Source organism: Phyllostomus discolor, chromosome 5, assembly GCF_004126475.2.
Source record: "Phyllostomus discolor isolate MPI-MPIP mPhyDis1 chromosome 5, mPhyDis1.pri.v3, whole genome shotgun sequence".
In the NCBI taxonomy this organism is placed as follows: Eukaryota; Metazoa; Chordata; class Mammalia; order Chiroptera; family Phyllostomidae; genus Phyllostomus; species Phyllostomus discolor.
Genome location: NC_040907.2, coordinates 79,961,128 through 79,973,507, shown reverse-complemented (window position 1 = coordinate 79,973,507; position 12,380 = coordinate 79,961,128). Strand labels below are relative to the sequence as shown.

Sequence of the window (12,380 nt, the reverse complement as noted above, 5' to 3'; positions counted from 1 at the left end):
GCACACCCAGTTTGCAGCTTATTTACAGCAATTCTCTAAGTGTGGTGCTCAACCAGCAGCATCAGCATCAGCTCAGAACTTGTTAGAAAATTCCAGACCCCATCTGGACCTGAATCAGAAACTCAGAGGGTGAGGCCCAGGAATCTGTTTTAGCAGGCCCTCCAGGTAACCCTGATGGGCTGTCGAGGTGGAGAACCGCTGGCTTCTGTCGGTCGGGCCATTGTTCCAGTCAGGTCTCTCTCGCCTGCCAGCACCAGAGGACAGCCCTGGATGTGTCAGTTAGGGACAATGGTGGCTCAGGCTTGTGCTGCTGGTGCTCTGGGTTTCTGATTTTCCATTCATGGTGAGAGATTGCCTAGATGCGGTTAGAAGTTCAATTTGTAGCCAAAAGATCAAATGAAGTTCACAGACTTACAGGGGGTCTGTATTTGACTTTAACTCATTCCTTCTTATGTTGTTTTAAATATTTTTATTTATTTTTAGAGAGGAGAAGGGAGGGAGAAAGAAAGGGAGAGAAACATCGACTGGTTGCCTCCCATGCGCCCTGACTAGGGGCCAAGCCCACAACCCAGGCTTGTGCCCTGACTGGAAATTGAACCAACGACCTTTAGCTTTGCAGAACAACTGAGCCACACCGGTCAGGGCCAGCTCATTCTTTCTAACCAGCTGAGTTTCTTGGAGTTCAAAGCAGCCATTTCCCTACCATCCCTTTGACTAATGGAGTTTCACAAGCAGCTTGTCCCACTTGCTGGCAGTCCTAGACCCTCGGGAGATGGTTTGGATCCTGCTATTTTGTCCAGTTTCTTCCCAGCTGTCTCATTTCACACTTCAGCTGCTGACTTAGCACATCCGCGCCGGTGAAGTTCAGAAGGAAGCCACAGCACAGAGTCTGTTCTGCAGGTGCTTACACCCAAGAGGCTGGACTTGAATCAGGTTTCTATTTATTGTGGCCTGCATGGGCTGCTGAGAGGCAAAGAGCTGAAAAATTCAGGACGCCCCCTACATAGGTAAAGATTAAGGTGTGACCTGTTAATTTTGTCTTGTCGTCTGCTAGGGACATCACACAAAGGAGAAAATTGGAGAGGTGGAAACAGCTTTGGAGGAAGTAATGGCTGTCATTTATTGAGCATCTACTATCTACCAGGCATAATATATATATATAATCTTTAATCCTTGCAACAACCTGACAAGGTAGCTATTCTCTTTATTTGATAGGTGTATTAGTCAGGGTTTTCAGGGAAACATCCAATAGTTTGTGTGCATATGGTAAGAGAGAGATTTATAAGGAATTGGGTCAGGTGATCATGGAGGGTGAAAAGTCCCCAGATCTGTGGTATAATGACTTGGCAAGCTGGAGACAGCTGATGGTGGAGTTCCCGTCTGAGTCTGCAGGTCTGAACACTAGGAGGAGCCATTGTTTCCTTTGGAATCAGAAGGCAGGGAAGAGCCCATTCCCCAATTTGAAGGTAGTCAGTTAGGAAAAGTTCTCTCGGGTGAGGGTCAGCCTTTTTGTTCCACACAAGACTTCAACTGATTGGATGAGACCCACCCTCATTAGAGAGGGCAGTCTGTTTTACTCACTCCACTGATTCTTATCCACATACACCCCCACAGAAACATCCAGAATAATGTTTAATCAAATATCTGGCCACTCCAAGGCCCAGTCAAGTTGGCACATACAATTAACAAGCACATGAGGAGAGGAAACTGGCTTTGAGTCCTTAAGTAACTTGTTCGGCGTCACACTGCCAGTAGAGGCTGAGCCAGCACTCAGACCGGAGTGTGTCCACCTCCACTGTTCCCCTCTCGCCCTTGACCGCTCTCATTAAATAATGAGGAGACTCAGAGATGGCGAAGGGCTTGCTGAAGCCATGAAGAGTGCAGGTTTCACAGGGTCCCAGGGCTGCTCATTTTCCCACCACGTTGCCGTGGGAGACTTCAGCCTAATCTGTTCTACGCCAAGGCCTTTCCCCTGCGAGTGCTCAAGTGCGTCTTTAGGGCAGAGTCAAGAATCATCCCAGCTGAACCATCGGAAAGGGGGCGATTTGAACCAATGACCAAAATGGCTTGGACTGTGCAGCACTTCACAGGACCTGAAAAAAGTCCTGTGCCTAGGCTGACTGGGGTGGCTGTTGTCTCTTCTTTATGCAAGTTCAACATTTTAATCAGCACATTTTGTAGAGGCTTTGAGATGTGCTCATCAATTTGAGGAGGCCTGCCCTTGTGCGGGGTTGTGAGGGTCAAAGGTTGGGCTGATTCAAAGCAGTCCCCAGCCCCCCTTCCCTACACCCTATCAGTGCTCATGTCCCCCCGCTGACCCTCAGCAAAGAAGTGAAGGTTGGTCGGCAAATTTCCTGTGAGTTCATTGATTTAATGTAGTACTTCAGAAATGGCTAGGCCTTTACTTAGACCTAATCAAATTCTTTCAAATAATTTTTTAGGCTTGGAAAATTCCAGATGAAGGTAAAGAAAATAAATATGACTAGAATCGCCTTCATTTTCAGAGAAGCATTGCTGATGCCTGTATAGGTGTGCTTCCGGACATGTGTGGAGTTTACTCTCAACCAGGCTTCTAATCTTTTTCTTCTCTTATCACCGCTGTGTGACCTTGGGCAAGTCACTCAGCCTTTCGGAACCTGCCTTGCCGCCACCCCCCCCCCCCACGCCCACCTACAAAATGTCGATTTCAGATTCTCGTGGTGTTTAAATAAAAAAAAAATGGAGTTTGTAACTCCATAGTAGGTGCTTGATTCAGATTCCTTAGCCTCCCCCATGCTTGCTTTTGCTGCCTCTTGTTTTTGGGGTAAGCAAGTGTTTTTAAGAAGAGGAGGTACTCCGACAGTTCACAGGGTCACCGCTCGTGTGGTATGATGCCTTTTCTACTAAAATATGACGCTAACAGCTTTGAAAAACAAAACAAGTAACCCTTTGAATATTTGCACACTGTTTTTCAGTATACGTGCTGCTGAAGCAAGCGCTGCACACTTGTTTTAAAAAACGAGCTTCCAGCAGCCATGAGTGTTTATGTATGAAAGTCAGTGTCTTTCTTAGATCGAGGGCTGTTCCTATTGCTCTGCCTCCTGAGAACATGAAATCATCCTTTGCAGGCCTTTTGGAAATTACCTGCGAATGGCAGTAGGGCGCCCTGGCCGGAGGACTTCGTTGGTTGGAGCGTCATCCTGTACACCAAAGGGCTGCGGGTTTGATCCCCGGTGGGGACACATACAGGAGGCAACCGATGTTTCTCCCACTGATGTTCTCTCTGTCCCTTCTCTCTAAAATCATAAAAACATACCCCAGAGTGAGGCTTGAACAGTTGTAGGGGACCGGTTCCTGTGTCTGTCCTGCCACATGGTGTGACGTCGGGTGGCCCCGAGTCACACGTGCAGTCCAGCTTGTCAGTCTGCGCTATCCGTCCCACAGTGCAACCCAAACGGAGTGAGCAGATGACACCCGAAGTGTGACTTCCTCTCCACAGCACAGCACCTCACCACGGCCTGTCAATGGTGGATGTCCTGGGCCACCCTGGGGGCTCACTGTCTTGGAGTCCCAGTAGCACGGGCCTTCCTGAGGCAGGCCCCCTCACTGACCACAGCAGTGTGGGATTGCAGGACCCCACAGAGACACCCTCCCAGTCCCAAGCTGCCCCCTCACAGGCACGTGAGCAAAAGGTGTAAGGGGGGTGTGTGCACGTGTTTAAAGCCAAAGGCGTTAGGCACCTATTTTAACAGGAGCATGAGTTTATTTCACCTTTTGAGGTTGTAAGTTTGAAGCCCTGCTTTGCAGAACTGGTCTGGATAAAGAGGTAAAGCACTTTAAAGGTCATGGCAGGGCACTTGAGGGCATACGGGGTTGTGCCTTCCAAAGAGAGGGTGAATGTTGCGGAGCTTTGAGGCTCTAACTGCATGTACAGAGCCACCCGTCCCCTATGTGTTCACATGGGGGCCGTGGCCGCCTGGGGGCCAGGGAAGCCACATGGGAATAACACACATGATGGGGGAAATGCCTGCCGTCGGCAAATATGTGTGACAGGAAAAGATCGAGCCTTCATACCTCCCTCTTGCTCAGAACTGCAGAGGAGTCACGGAACAGCGTCTGAGTTCTCGACCCTGGAGTGACAGGCCTGAAGGGCGGTAGGACAGAGGACTGAGTCCCAGAGGTGCTTTGTCCTCCTCAGTTGGCGATGCTGTTCGGAAAGCGGTTCCATTCTGCACAGACACCCTCCAGCTCTGGGCGCACCCACCTTCCTGCCAGCTGTGAGGCCAGAGAGTCTAAGTGGCTTGGTTTTCTGTGTTCATCCCAGTGCTTGCCTGGCCACTGCCAGGCTGGTCCCACTTTCTGGGGACGGGCACTTCCTTCTGAGATCTTGGTGTTTCTCCAAGACCCACACTGAGTCTGAGCTCTGTCACATGTCGCCAGCCCTGGGCACTGACCCTGCCTGCCCGGTGTCTTTGCTTCCTTGCCTGTCCCTGTCTGGTCTGGCTGCTATTCCAGGCCACCCTCACCGCCCTTTGCCCGCCGCCGCCCCCCTCCCCCACCTTGCCGCCCGACCTCACCCAGGCCAAACTGCAAATAGCAGGCAGCCTGGTTACTTTGTGCTTTTCTGTTTGCGAGGAAGCCCAGTGGCTGCGCATCCTGGACACCGAGTACTGTGTTCCTGGTGTTTAAACACAACCCCCGCAGCTGACCTGTGCTGTGCAGCCCCAGAACCACTGTCTTGCTGGGCACTCAGGTAGCCCCAGGTGGCAGAGTGGGTGTCAGGAACACATGTCTGACTAAGGCAACTGCACATGAAGGTGAATTAGAATCACATGGCGTGGCTGGGGATATAAAGGAATTGACTTGGTGTTCTTTTGGGCTCTTAAAATAATTCAGCTCTTGTACTAAATAAATCTCACCTCACACCAGGCAGGTGGGGAGAGGTGACTACTGATGAGAATGAGCTTGGAGGGCGAATGGAGAGGCGTGTTGTGCAGGGGCTGGAGGAGCTGCTCTTGTGCTCAGCAGCGTCCAGGTGGTGGGCAGGCTGGGGGCACGAGGGTGCCCCCAGGAGGGGAGTGTTGGGCTTTGGCCCTGAGGGTGTGCAGTTGGCTGGGGGGCGGGGATGGTTTGGAATCCCAGTCACCCCAGGGGAGAGGGACAGCTTGGGCGAGCTTCCTCTCACATCTTTGCTTTTTCCTCTTTGAAGGACGGAGGCTGCACGTGTCCAGGAGATGTCGCCAAAGCCTTTGGTAAGGGGAATGGAGGGCAGGGGAGGGGAGGGTGGGGAGCTCCCTGCAGGAGCTGGCTGTGGGGTGGGGACTGGGAACACGGTGGGATCTGGAATGAGGCAGTGGAAACTGGAAGGATGTCTGGGCCAGTCCTGAGTGTCCACTTCCTGGATTTCAGGCCCAAGTGGCCTAAAATCTGGCACCAGTTCCACTCTGGCTGGTGGCAGAGCACCTGGGGATAGATCTAGGGGTGGCGTCCTGCCAGCTGGGGGTGGGTGAAGTCATGACTTAGACGTCATGGCTGAGAAGGCCCAGGGCACCTGTGGGAAAGGCCAGTACCGGGTCCAGGACGCAGCAACTTCAGGGAGGGCCTTTGGGGAAACCCCACAGGAGGGCTGGCTTCCCCCTAGCAGTTTCTTAGCCGAGGCTGAGGAGCCCCCTCCCCACGGAGGGGCAGCAGTGTCCACCTGTGTGAGAGGGCGGGCTGGCACCTGGGGTCCCAGCCAGGGGACCCTGGGTTTTTCTTGCAGAAGCACTTGGAGGTCCAGCATCTCAATGTGCTGCGCCTGCCCCTTGACCTTTGTGAGCTTTGTTCAGAATTCAGAGCTGGCGGCACAGCTGGGTGATGCTGGTGGCAGTTCTCTGCATCTGCTTCTTCATCACTGGTTCAGGGTACATCCCACAGAACATCTTAGGCGAGGAGGCATTGGCTCCAGAAAAACAAAACAAAAGTGACAAAAGGAAACATGGGGCAGTGTTGTTGCCCCTGGGTTTGTAGTAACCCTGGAGACTGTCCAGGGGACAAGGCTCCAAAGAGGCAAGTGACAAAGTCAGGGGTGGAGCAGGGAGAACACAGGACTCCAGCTATTTTCACGTGCTCAGTTACCCCTTGCTTAGGGACCCAAGGACAGTTTTGCTGTTGATTTTTGAGCTGCATCTGCACACTGAGGGGTGTCGCCCCTGGGGCTCCCTGCTGAGCGTGGGGCTGAGCACACTTTAAAGTGACGGGCCCTGAGGAAGGAGCCTCGTAGATAACAGATCTGGACGATGTTCCTGGTGTCTTCTCCTCGTCCACTCTCCTCCCAGTGGGTGCAGCCAGGAACTGAGTGGGTGTGAGGGAGAGGGGCCTTGTCAGGGAAAATGCGGGCTAGGAAAGGGCGTGAGAGTTCGGAAATGAAAATGATTAGAAGCCACTTCAAAGCATCATTTGAGTGGGTCTGAGCCCTGTGTTCCTGCTGTTCACATCTGCTCCCAGGACTGTGGGCCTCAGGCAGCCTGGTTGGACTCTGGTGTGCTCGCCCCTGTGTAATCATGGCAGGGGGGCCGAGGAGCCAGCATTTGTGTTAAGGATCCTGCAAGGAATGGCCTTCAAAGCTTGTCGCCACGTGGAAAGGTCCCGTGGTGCTTGCTTGCCTGACTGCAGGCTAGGGGCCTGCCCTGCACAGCCAGAGCCCTCTTATAAATATGGAAACAATCAGAGGGCAGAAGTCAAGGCCACTTTTCAGGGGTTCCCATGCTTGCTCCTCCCTGCCCTTCATCCTTACTGCTTAGTACATCCAGACCCTGATACCCTCGTGTTCTGAGTGCACACCCTCAGTGGGACTTCCCCGGGCGGAGCGGTTGGACCGGTTGTCACAGTTTGCAGCAGTCAGTGGAGAGCCTTCTGCACAGTTATCCATGGACAGGATGGGGCGTGGGGACAGTTTCTGTTCCTTCCACGTGCACTTTTTACTTTCCGACAACTGGTCACTCTGCATCTCCCAGGTGCCATTCACTGTGACAGATGCTGGGGACACCGCCATGAGCCAGCCCTGCTGGTCCAGCTGGTCCCGGCCCTGCTCCAGCCTGCACAGGCAGCCTCAGTAGCTGGTCTCCGCTGTACCTAGCCTGGGAGTTTCACGCCATTGGGTGACTCATACAGGATATTACTCTGGAAGTCAAATATTTATCACAGCAGAGTGAGGTAGAGTTTTACGGGATATATTGTATATATGCACATACATGCATGTTTAGGTTTCTCTCCTCCATGCCCAGGCTCTAGAGTAGGGGGTTCCGTCTGTTCTGAGGTCTTCTCACGACCTCCGCGGAGTGCGAGGCTGAGAGCGCAGGCAGACCAGGCGCGGGGCGGGGACAGTGCGGAAGAGCTGCTGCTGCGTTAGGTATGAGATTGGGCGTGTGCCCTCTGCAGTGCTGCTCTACTCTGTGTCTCCGACTCTGAAAGAGTCAGGCTGCAGGGAGGCGTCATCATTAACTCCTCAGGCCTGCCCTGTGTGTTAGCCCCCGCCATTCAGGAGGCTGCATTCGTTTCCTGAGTGTCCAGTGCCCCACTGCCTACGAAGGGAAGCTTCTTACATTTTTTCAAAAGGGGAGAGGTTGCGCTTTTCTCTTGACTACAGCTGAGGGGAGGGTGAGTTGGGGTAGCACTTGGATGTCTCCAGAGCCGACTTTCTCTGAGCTCTTTCCTCTGCTGCTTCCTTTGGTCCCCACCATCGATCGGCGTTTAGGAGCCGGGGCCGACTTTGTCATGCTTGGAGGGATGTTTTCGGGCCACACCGAGTGTGCCGGAGAGGTGATCGAGAGGAATGGGCAGAAACTCAAGCTCTTCTACGGGATGAGCTCTGAAACAGCAATGAAGAAGCACGCGGGAGGTGTAGCCGAATACAGGTAAGGGGCAGAGCGGAGGCCTCTCACTGGCGAGGACTCACCCTTGTCCTGCTTGTTACAGAAGTGGGGTGGACACAGGTCTCAGAGACTGTCGCTTCTGCTTGCATTCAAGTACCGTGGCAAGGAGCTAGAAAACCCATCATTCTTTTTTTAAAAAGCCATACTTTTTACCCAACTAGTATTTGTAGCTTTTGGGGCCTTCAAAAGGCAGTGAGAGCAGAAGTGTTTTGGGGTGGGTTGGAAATGTGAGGAGGGGAACGTGTGAGTAGGTGTGACTCCTGCTCAGCCAGTCCTGGAGGTGGCACTGCAGACTTCCAGGGGGTGGGCAGGAAGGCCGTGGCCTTGTCCTTCTGCTAGAGCCTCCGCCACCAAACTGTCCCAGTCCCCACCCATCTCTGGCCTGGCAGGAGTTCCAGCCACAAGAAGTGGGTTGAAGAGTGGGCCTCCCATTGCCTGTGACACAGGTGTGGGCTGGAGCGCCACCAGGGGTCGGGCTTTCTTGAAGGTTGTTTGACCTATGGCAGCTCAGGTAGGGCCCCTACCTGCCTCCAGACTCTGGTGGCTGACGCAGGCAGCATCTTTGGCCATCTAATCATCACTCATTGCAGAAAGGATGGTCACTTCTGCTTATCTTTTTTTTAAATCTTTGATCCCCAAAGATTATCTGACCTTTATTTCACTTCCACTTTATTTTATTTTTTTAATTTATTGGGGTGACATTGGTTAATAAAATTATATAGGTTTCAAGTATACAAACCCCTCCTATTTTAATTCTCTGCATGTGTTTTGAGAACCTTATGACAGAATGTACCCACTGCCTCACCCTGCTGGAGAGCCTGCTGTTGCTGCTCATTGGGGTTAGCGCGGATGGCGGGTTGCGTGAGGGGCGGGACAGTGAGCCCTGGGTCCTTGGAAGGGAGCCCTCCACGAGGGCCAGTTGCCTGTCTCCAGGACGCCTCTGGCCCTGGGATGGAAACCCGAGCCCTCTGAGGCTGACACCCTCCATTTCCTACCTGTCTTTCCTACCTAATAGCTCATTGTGAGCACATGGGATTCAGCTGCATTATATAAGGTTCAAGCCAATCCAGAGTAAAAAACCAGAACCCCCTGAGAGTTACAGGCAGGCGGTGGGCAGGCGAGTGGTATGGGGTACTACTCCCCAGAGTTCTGTTCTCCACTGGGGCACTGGGGGACTTCAGTCCTCATTCTCCCCAGTCTGTTCCTCTCTTGGGACAAACCTCAGTAAAGATGATAGGACAGTGTGGGGGAGGCTGGGCGTGAAAGAGGAGGAGGGGACTATGTTTATACCGTCACCCTGGCAGCCTCGGGCGGTCAGAACAAGGGATCCCTCCTTCCCATGCAGCCCGAGAAGGATGGCTTTCTCCCGTGTGCTGACAGAGGAGGTCGATGTTTGTGGGGAGTAGGGGGCCGAAGGAGGGGGGCTGCTGCCTCAGTGCTAACCTGGACCCCCAGCCAAGAGCTCCGTCTTCACCAGCAGCCACTGTCAGCATCCCAGGCTGGTGTACGGCCTCCCAGGTTCTGGTTTGTCAGTGGAGCCCTTGTGACTCGGCGGCAGCTGGCTACTTTGCCTGGAGTACTTTTGCCCTCTAGCTGTCACAGCAGGTTTGGGCTCTAGGAAAAGCAGATAGGGAAGGCCAGGCTAGGCTCTAGCACAAACAGAAACCAAGGGCCGAAAGAAAAACTGTCTCCTGTAATTTCAGCAGGGTCTAGACATAACAGATAATATTCAGGAGTGTTAAGACTCAGTTCTGGACTGGACTCGAATCTCAGACAAGGAGGGGATGCGCTGAAGGACTCAGAGCCTTAGACCAAAGGCAGCCTGGGCCCTGCAGGCTGTATCTGCTTGCTCACTGCCCACACCCTCCCCCCTCTCTCTCTTCCCCTTCCTCCCCCCTCCTCTTCCATTTCTCCCTCCCTCCTTCCCTTTCTCCCTCCCTCCTTCCTTTTCTTCCCCTGTTAGCCTCGCCCCATTATCTCCTCACAAGAATGGTTCTCCTATTTGACATGATATTTAATTAAGACTGAGTTACTTATGCTTTGCTAATTCCTTCTCAGCCATTAACCATTTATGTAGTTCTCACGCTGTCCATGGGAGATAGATCAAAGTACCTTTGTTTTACAGATGAGAAGACTTGAGCATTAACAATAAATGACGTGCAGAAGGTGCCATCACCAGTTAGCAGAGACACAACGATGAAAAGCTGGATAATTTCCATTAAGCACCGGGAAGGGCCCTGGGACCTAAGAATTAAATGCCAGTCGTTGCCAGCACATGTGCATAGATGCTAGTCTCTGGTCACAGAGTGCAGTGACTGGAGTCATTGCACGTGACCAGTGACTTGCTTCACGATGTTGGTGCCCTAAGCCTGCCACTAGGCTACTAGCTTGGTCTAGTCAGTGGTTTAAATAGCTACGTTACACTGGAGGGTAGTCTTGCAAGTGTAGATTTTGGTGTACAACAGTTAATACCCTTTTGAAATCCTAGGTAGAGAGCAGCTAGAGAAAGTGCCAGTAACAATTTGGTTAGTTGTTACAATTTCCAGATTGTCTGGCCCTTAGATGAGGGCCAGCGTTTTACATAGATTTGGGATTTCCTTCTGGCAATGTCTCTCCGTTTTGCAGTATGGGAACCTGACGTGTAGAATCAAACAGTGTCGCTTGGTGGCCTTCCGAAGAGCGGACCACTCAGCAAGGACAGCTGGCTGTTGCTTCATGTGTGCCCTGTATGCTAGATGGGAGTTTCTAAATGTTCCTCTGAAAGCAGGAAAGGTGCTCGCCAAAGCCCTCAAGTCTCTGGCGCCCAGCAAGTCCTCCGTTCTACACTGGTTCCACGTTGCTGGGGCCTTACCCCATGCCCAGGGCAGCAGGTGTGACTTGTGTGTGCAGGTGCAGGCAGGAAGCTGGGGGATGTGCCGGCAAAGGGCCACCCTGGGAGGACAGGCCGTTAGAGGGGAGTCACTGTATCTTGCTGATGGAGGTTGGCGCTCCAGGCTGCTTCTGTTGCTGGTCAGGGAGGGCAGGCAGACGAGGCGGCAGCAGGGGTCCTAGGTCCCCTGCTCTGGGTCAGTTGGTGACCGGTGTACAGATTAAGGTGGAGTAGAAAGATGAAGTTAGTTTCTGAGGGGGCAGAGTGGAGGCCCGCTGCTGAGGGGAATGCCATTGTGGGGGATGGTGCAGGCCTGCTCCTTCCAGTGCTGCTGACAGAGTTTCCTTTCCCTGGGGCTCTGAGTGGCCAGCAGCGAGGTCATGCATTTTGGGTGGGAGGGCTGTGTTTGCCTAACATGCTGGCTTGGCCAGCTCAGCATTTGTAGCAATGTGTGAATGGGGTCAGGGTGGTATGTAGCTACCGGAGGGCCCTAGGGCTGCGTCTGGTGCTAAAGCTGGGGATAATTCTGGCTGGTTCTTAAGGGAAAATAACCCGATTAAAAGGAACACTTCCTTTTTCTTCCAGAGCCTCTGAAGGCAAGACTGTGGAAGTGCCTTACAAAGGGGATGTAGAAAACACAATTCTGGATATTCTCGGGGGACTGAGATCTACCTGCACCTATGTGGGGGCCGCCAAGCTCAAAGAGCTCAGCAGGAGGGCCACGTTCATCCGGGTGACCCAACAGCACAACACGGTGTTCAGCTAACCTTGCGGATGAGGTGCCAGTCCTGCTCACGGACGCTTCCACACACAGCCGCGCTCACACTGTCCTCCTGTTCCATCAGTGCTTCTGGCTGCTCCTGAATGCTGGAATGCTGCCTCCCCCTCCCCCTCCCGCTGCCTGGAGGCTCTGGGGCTCCCCTAGTGCCTTTCGTGGGGCTGGGAAGCAGAGCACTGACAGGCTCAGTGGTCAGAGCCCAGCTGCCTGGGACCCATAACCTCATTGTTAAAAGTAACACTCGTACCTTTTTCTTTCTTTTTAAAAAAGGAAATGGTTTCACTTTAATATAATACTGTTATCTTAAGACTTACCTGAGTCCTGGAGTTTGCATTTTCAGGAACCAAGGTGTAGGGGGGGCTGGGGGTTTGCCGCTCCTTCACAGACACCCTCATGGCTCTAGGTCCAGGCCGCAGTGGGAGGGGGCAGTTAGAGCAACGGCATCACCTCCCTCCAGCCTCTGTTTGCTGGAGGAGAACAAAGCCAAGAGCACGGGTGGATCTGAAGAGGTGGTTTCCTGGGGCACTCTCGCGGTGTGGCAGCGTTTCTTCACATGTCTGCTACACACGTGCCTGGGGCAGCGGGTCGTCCATCTGCCCTGCCAGTCTGGGCTCCTTCGGGGAACAGTCCCTGTCCTGGCTTTTCACTTCCCTTTTGTTTCCTCCATCCCTTCCCCTTCCTTTCTGAGTCCCAACTTGTGGGGCTGGCCTCTGTCTCAAAGACATTATACACTCTTGAAATTCCATAGGAGATTTTATTGAAAGAAAATTAGCAGCTAGAGTCCCATTGAGAAAACTGCAAAAACCTTGACTGGTGATTTCCTAAAGCATTGCTTTAAAAT

At 52.9% G+C, this 12,380-nt stretch overlaps 1 protein-coding gene across 1 annotated transcript in view; it reads left to right on the top strand.

Annotated features, from left to right (window-relative positions):
• The window catches only part of GMPR (guanosine monophosphate reductase), a 41,211-nt gene extending 29,359 nt beyond the window's left edge, over positions 1 to 11,852 (top strand). The window contains exons 7-9 of the mRNA XM_028513951.2: positions 5,189 to 5,231; positions 7,715 to 7,874; positions 11,347 to 11,852. Of these exons, the coding sequence (XP_028369752.1) occupies positions 5,189 to 5,231; positions 7,715 to 7,874; positions 11,347 to 11,527 (384 nt within the window). The 3' untranslated portion in view covers positions 11,528 to 11,852. The remainder of the gene's footprint in view (positions 1 to 5,188; positions 5,232 to 7,714; positions 7,875 to 11,346) is intronic.
• The last annotated feature ends 528 nt before the right edge of the window (positions 11,853 to 12,380 follow it).